The sequence below is a fragment of the Onychostruthus taczanowskii genome, unplaced genomic scaffold (genome assembly GCF_017590055.1).
Source record: "Onychostruthus taczanowskii isolate IOZ18803 unplaced genomic scaffold, ASM1759005v1 scaffold23, whole genome shotgun sequence".
NCBI lineage: Eukaryota > Metazoa > Chordata > Aves > Passeriformes > Passeridae > Onychostruthus > Onychostruthus taczanowskii.
Genome location: NW_024499573.1, coordinates 4363069 through 4378765, shown reverse-complemented (window position 1 = coordinate 4378765; position 15697 = coordinate 4363069). Strand labels below are relative to the sequence as shown.

General features: G+C 38.3%; 1 protein-coding gene across 1 annotated transcript in view; it reads left to right on the top strand.

The window, feature by feature from the left end:
- COG5 (component of oligomeric golgi complex 5) overlaps nucleotides 1-15697 on the top strand; it is a 173255-nt gene that overhangs the window by 141248 nt on the left and 16310 nt on the right. Inside the window, exons 15-18 of the mRNA XM_041405419.1 lie at nucleotides 8906-9016; nucleotides 10384-10446; nucleotides 11236-11339; nucleotides 12676-12913. Coding sequence (XP_041261353.1) covers nucleotides 8906-9016; nucleotides 10384-10446; nucleotides 11236-11339; nucleotides 12676-12913 — 516 coding nt within the window. The remainder of the gene's footprint in view (nucleotides 1-8905; nucleotides 9017-10383; nucleotides 10447-11235; nucleotides 11340-12675; nucleotides 12914-15697) is intronic.

Genomic DNA, 15697 nt, shown 5'->3' with positions numbered 1-15697 from the left:
CAATCTCTACTTTATTAATGCTTGTCCTTGGTGGCTTGTAAACATTGTTGTAATAAAGAGAATGAGGAAAGAAGAGGCTAGAATGCCAGGTGGAATAAAACCCCAACAATTAATTCAGCTTAAAACGGCGAGCTGAGAAAGAGACAGTCTTTACAAGGAATTTTGTAATGTCATTTGTAGAAGAGAAAGTGTCTGTCATGCTTGATCATGGCAATGAAGATTTAAATAAGCTGTTTGCAGGGGGCTATTTAGATGAGAAGCAATATGACTGGCATATTTTTGTCCAGAATCTAAGAGGCTAAGTGTATTATAACTGATCCAGGGACTAAATTAGAACATCTTGGCTTAATCAGTGAAATTATGAAAAGTAGAAGCACAAAGGAGGATGGGATTTAAAAGTTAAAATATCGCAATGAGAAAACACTTGGATGAGAATGATTGATTCTTAGTTTTGTCTGAGTATTCATGGAGATAGGATTTTTTTTCCCCAACCTTTCAGTCTGCCCTTAGTGGTTGACTAGGAAAAGGCAGAGGAGCTCGACTAAACAAGTTGTGCATTGATTTTGCCCCAGTCTGTCTAGTCTGGCGAGACAAATATCCATAGCATGTTGCAAGAAACAAAATTGTTGATACAAGATGGCTGTAATTCTGGTTTATTTCAGGGAAATGAAGAGAATAAAGACCTCATTTATGGAGGAAAGCATTCATTGAATTAGCATTAGTCGTATATTTTCAAGGAGAAATGTACCTTACACTACCCAAAAACATTTTTGGCCCAGTTAATGTATGCAAATTCCTCAAATGAAATATGCTGGAGTAGCAAGAAAATGGATGTGAGCTGCATCTCTGTTAGGATGTTTACTGATGTTTATTGACATAACTGTGTGGTTTGGGGTAGCTGTGTTGGGTTTTTTCCCACCTCTCCTCTTATGTGACATAGTTAAATTCATGCAGCTGAATAATTCAATCAAGTAGGGGAGGGGAGAGCAGGGTGGAGAGGGAGAGAGAAAAGATTTCCTGGAACCAAATTCTTCCAGCGAAGGGATAAAAATGCACTGGAATTCTGGCATCAGATTTAAACCCCAGTAAATTTATGAGGCCTGTGATGGTTTTGAATTGAAAAGCATGATGAATCCTTATTGTAATGACATAAAGTGAATTTCTGATTGCCTTTTTTATTATGTGATCTTACAAGAATTAATCCATGTCTCCTATTAGATGGTGTTATATTGAATTGTAAGCTTTAATTTGTGGGTGAATCACTAGTCAGGACATATTCCAACAATGAGATTTGTCTGACAGTTCCAGAGAAATGTATCTTGTCCTCCTGTCTAAATGTCGAATATTGCAAACTTCGGAGGGAAGTATGAAATCTAATAAGCTCACAAATCATCAGGAACAGTCATGAAATGACACCTCAGGAAAGGTTTATGTAAATAACGGGTCAGTAACAATGGTGTAAGTAATGTGAAAGATTATATTTTCCCCACTTTTCTTTTGAGATACATGAATTAATTGTATTATGCCAGTACCTTGAAGACATGGTATTACTGTCAATGAAAAACTTGTATCCATGCTATTTAAATGAGAGAACCCAAAAATATGAATTCAATGTTTGGCACATTAAAAGAATTCATTAATAGGTATTTAAATAGAATATGTGGGAGGCTATTATATAATAAAATAATTTCAGAATAATTGCTATTTCACTGTACAGTAATAAAAGCTAAAGATGGCAGTAGGTCTAATTTAAAAATAATCAAAAGTCAGGTAAGGTTTTGTAATTTATTTTTTTGATTGAAAGATGAGAAGAGCTTTGAAACAGTCATTAGAAAGTACTTACATTGGTCAGAGAATACTTAGAAATATCTATCTGATAAATCACTTTAAAAAGCATTTAAACTTTTAAAACTGTAATTAAAAATGTGGAGGAGAGAGTTACATTAAATAACTTCATGAAGAATTTTCTATTTTCTCATGTTGTCTTTTGCTGGCTAGATCGTGACTCACATAACAAATGTGTGATTTTTTAAACTTTTTTTTTTTAAGATATACTGGCTAAACTCCAGAAAAAAACCATCCAAACATAAAAGTCTGATTTTGGGAGTACTATGTACTTCATTTTATCTTGCTAGGAAATTGGTTAAAAGACTTCTTTAGGTCCAGTATGTTATTTTGCTAGCATGTAGTAAAAGAATGTGATTGCACAATCCTTACAATATTTTGTTATAGTAAGCTCTAAGTTACTTCTTAACAAATCTAATCCTGTGATTCAGGAAAGGACCTGGTTAAATGTTGATATATATATGGTAAAGGATTTGGAATTTTTCAGTTTTGGAACAGCTCTAGTGAGAGCTGGACCATGTAAAGTTCAGTTATAAACTTGCGTGGGGTGGTAATATTCTAATCTCAGTTAATGCTGGACTCGGTACTACAAAAGGCAGATGGCAATTAAATGAGTTGATTGTATTTTTTATGTGTAGGTGAATATCACCCAATCATGTTGAAACTCTCACATGTCTTGGGGATGGATGTGTCTGCTCTCCACCTCTGGAGGGGCATTCTCAGTAGCTGGTTGAAACCAGGAGCTAATGGGATTACATATAAGATATGATTAATCATTCAGTCATTAATTTGGCAAGCATGGAAAATGCAATAAACTGTTACTGTCAGAGGTATCAGGATCAACACACATTGTCCTTGAAATCCTCCTCAGACTTGGGCTGGCTGGATAATAGAAGGGGCATAATTTTGTGTGGTTGAGAAATTATTCCAAGTGTTTCAGGTTTAGGATTCTCTGAGATTCCTTAAAAGAACTGGTTTTATAAGTGCTTTCTCATATCACAGTTGTTTTAAGGCAGCTCATTATTTAAGCACCACGAACCATTAGTCACTTTTGGTTACTTACACAGTGCTTTTCTTCTCGGATGATTCAAAGACTTGGAGATAAATCCTGTCTTTTCTGTTACAGAAAGACCATTTGCTGTTTTTCTTCCATTTCTTTGGCTTTTGAAAATATTAAGGAAGAAAAACCAAAACAAAGCAGAAATACCCCTGAGGAAATGGTTCAATGATTGCTGCTTCTTTTAACATGAATAGAATGAGCATGATGTTCGGTCTTTTTTCCATCCTTTTTTCCATCCTTTTTTCCTTCCTTTTTTCCATCCTTTTTTCCTTCCTTTTTTCCATCCTTTTTCAAGGTTGTTGCAGTCCCTTCAAATTTTTTCTTTCCAAAGTAATGATTACATTTTCTATAAGATTTTTAATTTCTTACCATAGGCCTCCTTTTCTATATTGCTAGAATATTAAATTTTCATTTTTCTGAGCAAGCTAAAAAAAAAGTATTCTGGAAGCTACAAGAATGTCCTGAAGGTGCAATATGCATGTTATTATGTACATTTTAAATTATTGCCTGAACTCACAGCTTATTCCTTTCCTCATGTCTTGAAATATTTCTTCTTTGCAAAATTAGAAGCTGCTCCAAGAACATAAATTCTTACTTATTATTTATTCTTAAATTTTAGGGTTTTTTTTGTTTTTTGTTTTTTGTTTTTTTTTTAAAGCAGAGCATTCATATTAATTTATCCTTATCATTCAAGGATCTTACTTCCACTGACACATTCATTCAAATCCTACACTTCAAACCTCTAAATTATGTCTCTTCTTTTTGCAAATTATCCTCTAAGTAACTAATATTTAAGTGGAATCGCTAACGGAGTTCAGATTCTTCTGTATTTTTCTGCTAAATGGTGCTTTTTTACAAAAAGTGGAAAACTGATTCTACTAAACCTTTGTGGTTTTTTGGTGTGGAAAGAAATTGTAAAAGGTTCTTTCTCCATTATGGAAAACATTAAACCTAAGAGTAAATCATCCCAATTATTTGTAGTTTATGGGCGAAATCCCAGGGCCAAGCCCTATTGACTCAGAAACTCTCCAAATGGATTCTGTGCTTTATAATAAGTTGTTATGATCAGGCAGGAGGCCAAGTGCCAGAAGGATTGATTGCCTTCTGCCAGAGGTATGGCAACATCAGCTGCATCTATTAGGAATGCATTTATTGTTGAAAATATCAGCTTGACAACTGGAGTTCAGTTTGTGCTATTAAAACACTCTTTACTCTCGTGATCCTGGAGTTAGATGGAATGATTTGTTGAGAAGTCTTATTTTAGGATCTTCTCCATACTCCTAAATTATGATGATGTTTCCTGCTCTAAAGAAAATGGGTTTGCTGAGGCTGTTTCAGAGAAATCAAATAAATGGAGCTTTCCAAAACAGTCAATAAGGACAGGAGATCTTAGTTGCTAAGTGTGAAACTGAAGTTTTCCACAAGAGAGGTAGTCTATGAAGGGAATAGTAGCAAACCAGGTCACAAATCAGTGTCTCTTCTGAGCTGCCACCTGTTGAAAGAGGGGAGTGTTAGTCATTTTGAAGCACTAAAAAAAAATTACAGGAAAAGATGTATCAATAGTCTGAGCTTTCCTACAAGAAAAGACAAACTCAGTTTGCATTTCATTTATAACCCAAGGGAGAACTGATGATTTGATTCATGGCCTAATCTAAATTCTACATTCATTGCTTCATGGTGAAAACAAGAATTTAATCCCAAAGCAATCTTATCATTGCACATGTCTCAACATGTGAGATCAAATCCATGCTGTCAATTTTCATGTCTGTTCTAAGGCATCAAACACAGAAAAGTGTCAAATCTAGAGCACTTAATCTGGTTGTTTTCAAGACATATTTCCAAAGCAAAGGAGTGCAAATACATTTATAGGGTGAGAATGTATCTGACAAGACTACTAGGGATCTGTGCTACTGCTTTAAATTCCCTTTATAGCTAGTGAAGGGAAATAGTTGCATACAGGGTGCATGTACAGTCTTCACAAAGCAGGGGTTTTAAAATAACCTAGGTGAATTACTGAATAGAAGTCCTTACTTCTCTGCTTTGTGATTTTTTGTATGTGGTCAGGTGAATCATTCCTGAAATTTTCTGTACTGGGCAGACTGACCCAAGATGAGGCACTTGCTCTGTCTGGAGGTGAAGCAGTGTAACTATGGAGGTGTACCAAGGGATACAAACTACAAGAAACTTTTTTTTGGAAGAACTTCTGAATTCAGTGAGAGCACAGTGCCAGTCATGCCTTACAGCTTCTTGATCATGTCAGGTTGAAGTAAGTCAGATGACATGAAGTCAGCTTGTTCCTCTTTATGACATTTTTTGTGTATTGGCTTCTACAAGTGTCCTTTTTGGTTCAGTAGGCTACCTGATACCAGTCTACTGCTTAGGTCTCAGATTCAGTTGAATAAGATTTTGAAACTCCCAAAATTCTTCTATGCAGCTTCCTCCAGCTATTCAGCTGCTGGATTGAACCTGCACATTTCAACCTCCTACTTTAGAGAAACACTGATATATATATGTCAGAAAGGCACAGTCTCCCAGTGTTTCTTTCTCATTTCAGTAAACAGCTGCCCTTGCTGTTTTTAAATTCTGCGTGGGACAGAAGCTCACATTCACATTTTTTAGGGCACCACAAGACACAGCCTTTGTCCCAGTGCCTGGATGCATGACACAATAGTCCTGGCTAATATTTCCTGGTAGGACACCTCTCTGCCTCACTCTTCCTCACGAGCATCCCATGTTGGCAATGTGCTCCTAGCTGCTGTTGGCAAAGGGAGCTCACACCCCTTGTAGAATTGATGCTTGCTGGAGAATGGGTGCCTGTGCTACTGCCCATGAAATTACTGTAAATAGTAGATAGGCTTGAGGTAAAAGCAAAAACAATTTAACCATCTGAAGTGAAGAGTGTAAGCAATCGATTGCTATACTGAAGGCAGATACAGAAATGTGGAACGATTACAGTCCTTGTTGCTGCTGCTCATTCAGGTCTGGCTTCAACGTCGTTTCTTTTCCTTTGTTTTCAGCAGGCTTAAACCAGACTAACTCCCAGGGTGACTGACAGCTCCCTGGAGATGGGATCTGGCCTTCAGCTGCACTTGGTCTTTCACTTGTTTCCCAAAATAGATTCTGATTTGGGATGAAGTCACCCCTTCTGTCCCCCCTGTTTCTGCTGAGCATAATTCACCCTTCCTGGCCTTCTGCATTTCAGGATATAACTGACTGATTAAAAAACATCTCATTTTTTCTCCAGTGCCCTCATCAAAAAGAGGGTCTGTGGACTGTGTCTTTCAGGCAGCCTGACCAGATGTACACAGGCTTCACACTTATTTGACTTAACCTATTTATACAGTGAAATCCCCAGTGGCCAGATAACAGAGGAACAGTTGCACTACCACTGGGTTTAAATACATAACCTGTGTCTAGCACAGAACTTTCAAAGTACTTTCTGTATAAAAGAGAGTGATAAATGCGAATCGTTGATGAAACCCAGTATGTTGGAAAAGAAACTGAGGGGTGGTTTATGTCTGTAGTAAAAGGGCCATATAAGCCTGGTTTCTGAGAGCTAGGGAGATACAATAATGACATTTTTCCTAACTGAATGCATGGTTGTATAATGGATACAAGGGGTGTGTTAAGAATTCAGCCTGAGGCATTAGAATATTGGAGTAATGATAAACTGTCTGAACTCCAGACTCATGCCAGTGACACAGTGTAGGTACATGAACCAAACTGGACAGAGTGCAGAACTTTCCTGCCTTGAGGCAAAGTCAGAGAAACCATCGTGGTGGCAGCAAGAGAGACTTCTGTAAATGGTAGCACACACCTGCCCATGTAGGTTCCAGGTGTTCTCATGGCACACCTTCAGGAGAAATGGTCCCAGAGAGCCCTGTGCTACCCAGCTCCAATTGCTAGTTACAAGAGTCAAGTTTTTCAAGCCTCTTTGCTTTATACCAGGGGTTTTAGGATGTACAAGGGATCAGCACATCTAACTGTCAAAGTTCAAGTGGATTAGTTAAAGGAAATCTATTATGGTAAACAGTTTTACAAGGATTAGTTGTTTTTAAGGTATTGTCAGATTTTGCCTGTGAAGCTGTTGTGCGCTGTTGCTGACTGCAAGAATGTCTTGTTATTGCAGAAGGGTTATGCTTGTACTCGTTAATGGTTCTACTTACCAATTAAGCTTTTTCACCAGCAGGAGAGACAGAGTCCAATGTCTAAATAATTGTGAATCCTTTACAACTCTGAGGAACTGAAATTTAAGTGACTGGGATGAAAAATTTTACTGGTTCAATAGTATCTGTTATGTTTAATAGTTGTAAAAGTGCAAAAGTATAAATTTGTCTGTACAGTACTTTAAAAAGCACGGAAAAGAAGGTTATTTGTGTCTGGGATGGTGGTCAGCAGGGTGGACAGGGTCCTTCTTTCCACAGCTGTTTTGTTATTAATCTGTGAAGCTGTAAATGTGAGAAGCAGAATTCTGAAAACCAGTTAGGTCTGTCAGACAGAAGTATCTGGAAGGAAACAGGGATGTTGTTGCTCACATAGCTGTTCTCATCAGGGAGGCAGAAAAATACTGACACAACAATATATTTGTCAACCAGTTTAAGGATACATTTTGATATCAAATAATTGAAGGTACATTGTAAAAGAGCTTTCCTTCTACACAGGCCTCAGAAATCTATTTATCCTGAAATAATCCCTAAATTAGGAGAAATGAACAGGTATTGTCACCATAGTGCTGTGAATAAATCAGAGGTCCTGGGTGCTTGCAAACCTCTCTAAATGTCATCATTTACAATGCTGGAAAATACTAAATAACTGTGCTTGTATGCTGTCTGTGTTTATGCTGTGTGGAAGCTGTGGGAAGTATGAAAATAGACTTTCAGTAGTAAAGATTCACTGTTTTTCATAAGTTAAAAATTTTCATATTATGTTTGTTTCTTTTGCTCCTAAACAATTATTACTGTATGCTCAGTTTTAGTTTAGGAGCTTTCTGTAGGACCTACAACTGTGTCTAGACACATTCCATGAAAGCATCTTTACCATTTGCTCAGTGAGTTGAATATATTTTTACTGAGAGACTTTTGGAGGTAGATGTCTTCAGGGATTTCCTGGAGGATAATTTTGTATCCTGAAACATTGATAACTAGTTGGGTAATTATATCTCAGTAAAACCTTCTATTAATAGGTATTCTTGCTTCAATGTTTAGATGTGCTTCTAGAATTCACATCACCATTTTTCAGTTCTTTGTGTTTCTGTGGCTTTGAATGTACAAGAAAAATTTTGTTTGTTTACCAATTGCAGTTTATTATAGTTTGAATTATAAATACATGCAATGGTATCTTTACAAGACTGTTCCATAGTTAATGGCTATTTATGTATCATCCTGGAACTTCCATTTCTGTCATAATAATAAAAAAATGCATGCTTTGTGCAGTTTAAATATGAAGAAATATTTCTTTGATTTTTGCTGAAAGATTCATAGATAAAACTCCTTAATGACAGGTCTAGCACTTTTGGTCCTTGTAGTTCTATTTTCCTGTTGACTTATAAGCCTGTAATACATACAAAGCTCTAAGCCATCTATTTGAAAAAGCAGAGCTTTTAAGGAGAGGCTTGAGTAGTTGGCAGAAGGACAGACTGAGGGCGTACAGAAAAATGTATGCTGCTCATAGAGAAGAGCTGCTGGGAGTTTATTGGGCTTTGTCAGGTAGGTGGTTTCACCTGACTCTTAGATTACAAAGTTGAAGTTTTGCTGGGACTAGGTATCTCCAGGAGATCTGGGTCTCAGTGCTGTGGTTTGGGAGCTGAGACAGTCTCCCAAGGTTCCTGTTGCTGTTGTTCAGGCTCTTTAATCTGAAGATGGAAAGTCTATGAATCAAGACAAGAGTTAAATGGAAGAACACTGGGTAGTGAGGGCCTGTGGCTTTTTGCTGTGGTCAAAGTTAACTTTGAGGAGACACTGTTTAAAAAGTTGGTACCAACAATTTCTGTGGTCACTGCAGCTGTCTACTCAAGGAGACGCCAGCCAGGTGATTGGGCCACTGACAGAGGGCCAAAGGAGGAACGTGGCCGTGGTCAATTCTCTGTACAAACTGCACCAGGCAGTTCTGAAGGTAGGCTTCCTTTGGCATTCCTCTTCTTGCCATAATGTTACCTGCTTGTTCTATCGTGTGCATATGTTTAGTGGATGAGAACTATTGACAAATTGAGCCCAATTTTGTGTTAAGAGCTGCACCTTGCTGTGCATTTATACAGCTCTTTGAGACTGGGCTGGCCCTTGTAAGCACTACTATATGAACTGTATGACAAATGGCCAATATTAGAAGAATAAAAATATGTTTCTAGAGAATAATCACATCTGACAGTCATTACTTTGTGAGTATAAACAATTGAACTCTTGGTTTTTTCTTATCTGTCCTTGTACTAATCAGTGTGATAGCCCCCTTGCTGCATCTGCTTCGGCCCAAGCTTACATTTTGCAGGAGATCTTCAGTGCTTTCCCACAACTGTGGCTAAACTGAAAAGAGGAAGGAAAGGGTGAAATCAAGAAAAGCAGTAGCTCACAAATATCTGCATACATTATTACTGTGACTAAAGTCTGGCCTGGAATTTTTTCAGGACTAAGCACAGTTGTGAATAATTCCAATTTACTGATTTAGTGATGCCAGTTGTTACACAGTCTTTATAAACTAAACCAAACAGTTATATTGGTAGTTGCAGTTAATCGTATTTAAATCCTAGTCTGATTAGAAAAAAGATCATGGGTATTCCTGACTCTGGATATGTTCAAAGAATTTTTAAAAATGCTAAAAAGCCTATAAAATTTCCTTGGATTTTGCAAACAGATGGTAGATCAACTTTTAAGTCTGCTTTTTCTGATGTACTTAGTAATGAACCTCATGTGTCTTAGTGTTGGAGGGAGATCTGATATGATTCAGTCTTTGAGTTCAGTACTTATCTGGCTTCAAAATACTATTGTGTAGCATGTTCAAGACTGTAAGGAAATTGGTAGAATAGTCCTTCAGATCATTCCTTGACTTTCAATTTTAGTATTGTTTGAGCTGTACATAAACAACTATTTAACATGTAGTGCTGTAATTGTCATAATACTGAGAAAGAACAACCATTGCTTCCAATATTTGCCACAGAGCTGCTTGTATAGTCCTCCTTGAATTCTATACTTAGCAGTGGGAGAATACACCAGTTATTTTTATTCTGATTCTGTTAGCCCTTCAGCTAAATTTCAGCTTAACTCCATTGAGTCATTTCTTTGCCAAGGCGGAAGCAGAGTCCATAGGAAATCTGAGAGCAAAGGATTGATGATGCACTGAAAATTCTGTCTGTTTAAAGCACACTTGATAGTTATCTGTAAACACTCATTACTAAGGATAACTCAATAGGTTTTTAAATCATGGTGAATATTATGAATTCTAATAATTTGTTGAATGCTAACTATTAACAATTACTTTACAATTTTTAGGTTATTACCAGTCAGAGCTCATTTCCAGCAGCTGCTGAGCAAACGGTCACAACTGCCTTAAAGGTAATTGAATGTCCATATGCTTCAGGGATAGGGCTCAGCTTGGCTTTGCTTGTTACACTTAAAATGGGCACTTATTTCCCACCTATTATTTTACATCAGTATATTCGGTAACAGGTGTACAAATATTCTGACATTTCTGATTTATTGTGTCTGCAGCTACATATGTGTTACCTGTGCCAAATCAGTGCTTGAGTCATGCTTGTATTCAGAATACTCTCGTAATGGTCAGGACATAGAAGTCATCTGACTGTGAAAATAAATGTCTTTCTCTGCAGCATTCACACAGCAATAGCTGGATCCTTCATTACCCCCTTCCTCCCCCGACAGACATCAAATTATAATTTTTATGTGACCTGGTACTTTCCTGGAGGGGGATGTGGATGGCAGTGCAGCCTCTGTGGCTGACAGCTCTCCAAGTCTGTCCTGCTGGGCACTGACCTGGGAGGGGCTGTGTGCAGGGGAATGAAGGGCAGCTTGTGTCTGGGGAATGAACAGCTGAGCCAAGTGTGCACCAAAACATGTACATGTACAAACCGGGAATGCCAAATTGCTGTGCACCTTTTTGAGGGAAGGCTTTACACAGAAGCAGCAAGCAGCCTTATTTCTCTGCTTTACTGTTAAAATCAGTTAGAGAGAAATGTTTGGTTCTCCTCTTTAGCATTTTCTAATGCAAAATAATAAAAAGCACTGATAAAATGAACTATTTCTTAACATATTGTTGAGGTGTCAAAATGCAAATGCTTCTAGTTTTTGTTTCCTTACTTCTGCCTTTTTCTTATTCTATTTTAGGCAGTCCATGATCTAATGGGTAGTGCTGTTCAGCCGCTACTGAACTCTGTAGGAGATTCAGTGGAAGCTATCATCATCACTATGCACCAGGAAGATTTTTCTGGGTAACTAGAAATATCTTTTAAATTCACCATTGCTTGAGTAAGATGTCCTGCATGTGTGTAATAGATTGTTATTGCCACAATGTCCTTGAAGCAAGAGTGCTTGTTTGTTGAGGGGAAGGTGATGCTTTATGGTTAATGAACACAGGAAGCAGAATTACGCCTATCTGTTGAAACAAATTAATCAGGTAGCATCTGTCTTCTCTCCCTCCCCCTTTTTTTGTTCATATCTGTTGAGTAAAAATCTTTCAAATAGAAAAAGAAAACTGACAAGAGGTCATTTTGGTGCTTAAAAAAGCCCTTTTGCTTTCAAAATGTGGGTTTTTTTGGACAGTCTTCAGAACTGTCAGTATTCCTGTTTCTCAAAGCCTGTAGCCTGTGATGTAATAGTTAAAATTAACTTTTAAAAAAAATTTAAATCTCAGGTTCAGTATGTTATGCTATTTTTCCCAGTGTGTTTTCATTAAAATTTCCAGGATTCTTTACATACCAAATATAATTGAGATTTCCTTCCTAAATTTTATTTTGGTTGTCATGCCTGTTCCGACATTGCTTGTATCATCATCAATTGTCCTGTTTTCTGTCTTGAAAATTGACTGAAAATACTATCTTTTCAGAGACATTTTGAATTTTCCTTTTGAATTTTTTTTAAACCACATTTTACCCTCACCCTCTTTTGGCACCAGTAGCACAATACCTCTCTAGATGGGCAAACAATTTCCAGCCAAAGGCTAAGTTTTGTTAGATAGCCTGTGTGTTCTTGTAAGTTTGGAAGAGCTCTTTGACCTGACTGTCAGTCAGAGAAAGAGAAGGAGGATTGGTTTGTATCCAGGGGCTTCTGTGCTGCTTCTGTGATACTGACTTTGTAATCCTGGGTTTGGAGGAATCTCAGAGATTTATTCTATGCAAAGAACAGGTTTGGGATTGACAGGTTAAATTAGTAACCCTGTGACTTACATTTATATTTTATGATCCACTTTAGAGTTTTGAATCAACAACTGGGACATTCAAATTTAGGATCTGGATTTCAGGTGTAGGCTCCAAATTGAAGAAGGCTCTGCAGGTTGGGTAGAAGTGGGGTATTGCCCTTTATCTTGTTATTTCTTGTTTCATCTTTTAATTCTTCATGGGCATGGCTGATAAAGAGATATTTTCTGACTATAGTTTAAGAGAGAGTTACATGCTCCATATTCTGAGAAGAAATGAGACTCTACAATTCATGTCATGACTTGATGGGGTAGGAAAAAAGTTTAAAAGAATCCTATAGGTTTTAGTTGTATTTTAAAGATGAATTTAGCTGCCCCTATTTCTTTTTCTTCTCATGTTTTTTTTTTTCCAGATCATTATCCAGCTCAGGAAAACCAGATGTCCCTTGTTCTCTCTACATGAAAGAGCTTCAGGGTTTTATAGCAAGAGTCATGAGCGACTACTTCAGACACTTTGAGTGTTTTGACTTTGTCTTTGATAACACTGAAGCCATGGCTCAGAGAGCAATTGAGCTTTTCATTCGCAATGCCAGTCTAATCAGGCCCCTCGGAGAAGGTGGGAAGATGCGCCTGGCAGCGGATTTTGCACAGGTACCCTCAGTGCTGATTTCTGCTTTTTAGTGTCATTTCACTGAAATGTATCAATGCTTTTGTCCCCATTGAAGTGTAAACAGGCAGTTGTAGAGATGGGTGCATTCCAGGTCTAAACATCCTCTCTGATAAGATACTGGATCCTGAGAAATGCATCCACTAAGTCAATGAAGATCCCTCACCACTGTAAAGCACATTCAGGGAGGTCTGACAGCTTCCTGTCCAGGTGAATGTTGCATTTAAATTCAGCTGCATCTTGGCATGTTGTCCCACTTGGCCAACCTCTGTGGCACGTCCATCATTTGCCACCATTCATTCACTTCATTCTTTCTCTCTCTGCTAATGGAATATGGTGTGTCACTTCCTTAATCACTCTATATATCACGGTGCCCACAGTGGTTAATGGCTAGCTCAGCTGCTTTGCAGTGAAGGAGACAAGCTAAAGAAACATCAATATCCTGGGCAAGAGCTGCCCTATGGAAAACAGAAGGACAGTTGTCTTGTGAGATTGTCTTCGTGACCCAATTGACTGATCTGCATCTCAGCTTTGCTTAACTCCTGTGCAGGTCTGAACAAAAGAAATTGCCAGATACATATCCACTACATGTCTGTGTTATCTACTATATCAAAATTTAATTTGTCTGCAGTACCACTGTATGGTTAATGTGCCAAAGAATCAGGCATCCATGGATCAATCTGAGGCTGCCATTTATTATTATCCAAGTGGAAAAGGTAATTAGCACCAGCTGTCTGCATACTGAGTGCTGATTTTGGCTGGCAGGTAACTGAGGTAGGAGAGGAAGGCAGAGAGGAAGGAATTGCTGCCACCTCCACTCCTTCTTGTGGCCGCTTTCTATCATTTGCCTGTGAATTACACACTCCTGAGTAAAATTTTTTTATTCATTACTCAAAAATAGCAAATCAGCCCTTAACTGCAGAAATGAAGGGGAAGTTTTCAATTGCTTTCAGCGGGAAGGTTCCATTCCCTTCTCTATTTTGAAGACAATGGCATAAAATTGGAAGCAAAAAAAGGACACTTGACTCTTCCTGTGGAAGGAATAGAGATAATTTTTGTAATTTATGCTAATTTTAACTAAAGTAAGTCATATAAATTTGGAAAATATTTTCACCTGATTGTACAGTAAAAGCATCAGATCTAAGCATGTGTTATAATCTAAAAATATAACTTCTTTATAATTTTTTAAACATTGATATTTCTTGTTCTGACATGGACTACCTTTTAAATGAAAAATGAAGATATATTTCCATAGAGTGTAGAGGAATTTGCATGGTCTTCCCCACTGTGCTGAGTATAACTCCCCAATGGACAACTGTGTAGAGATAAATATTCTGATTTCTTTTGTACCACAGTATCAAAAAAAAGGGTTTTCATTCATTTCTGTCTCCTGCCTTCAACTGTTGCTGCATCTGGGAGCTTGTGTTTTCCTTTTCTTCACATTGCACTGTATTCTTGGCTTGTTTCAAAGTGGGCTTAAGACAAGAAATCTGTGTCCAACCATCTGCAGGAGCCAACTCAGCTCTCCCTCTGTGCCTTGGAGCATCTCTGCACAGAGCTCCTCTGGGTGTCCTGGGCTGCACAGGGGCTGTAGTGTCCAGAATGGCCTGGACACTCTGTCCTCTTGCTCAGGATGGAAGGAAAAGAACTGAAACATTCTGCAAGTGCTGCCTTATATCCACGTTTTCTGGGATGTGTGTGCTCCTCCCCAAAGCCTGGTGGATTTTGTGCACGTGCCCACGATGCCAGCTCCTGGGAGCCTGGCAGGAAGGTGGTTGTTGCTCTGACCCAGCCAGGAGTCCTGGTGTAAAGGCAGCTTTAGTGAGGACTAGGAGAGGTTGCTGCTGCTTTTGGCTGAGGAGGGTAGGGAGCAGGTATTTAGCTGGTCTGCTGGCTTGATGAGAAGGATAAATTTTTCCAAATGGCCATAAGTGCCATGTGCAGGGGTTTTTTGCAGTCCCAGAAAGGCACTGCATTGTTGGACTAAAGCCAAACCCAAAGGAAGCAACCTGCCTGGAAAGACACTGTGTGTAGGAGTAGGTTTGTTTATAAACTGTTTTTACTTGTATTCTGTCTTGTAATTTTGAATTTTCTCTATGCAAAAAAAGGGTTACATGTTTCTGCTCAGAACTGACTTTTGAGATCTAAAACTCTGTCTGGTATTGTGGGTTGCTTGCAAGCAAAAGACCTGGGCAGAGATCTGTCCAGAAGCTTTGATTAGTTTGAGTTCTTATTATAAACACACATGCAGTGAATCAAATAACCTTTGATTGCATCAGATTTTGGGTATCTCATGCTTCTTCACATTCTTTCAGGGCACTCACAGAGTTACAGCTGCCTTATACTCAGCAAGAATAGCTTTGGCTGAGAGTCTGATTTGAAAATTTTTGCACTGAAAACTTGTCTTAACTGATAAGTTGCCTCAAAACAACAGGTGTCCACAGAGAAGGGAGAAAATGGATTTCAAGTTCTCTTCATTCAGAACTGGGTTTGCTGAGGTGCAAAACAGCCAATTTTCTGGAGTGAGGCTCAGCTACTCATACATCAGGAATTACTTCTCTGTTGAGTTCTCTGTTTTACCCTGTTTGCAGTGTCAGTGTGGCATTGGGCTGTCCTGTGCATTACAGATTTCTCAGCAGTGAGACCAGGTGTGTGCTACTGTGGCAGCTGTAGACAGAGCTATGATAGGCTTGAAATATGCCTGAATATCATTAATGTGATTACATGTAAATCAGTGCTTACAGGAACACAGGAACATTGCAAGCCCT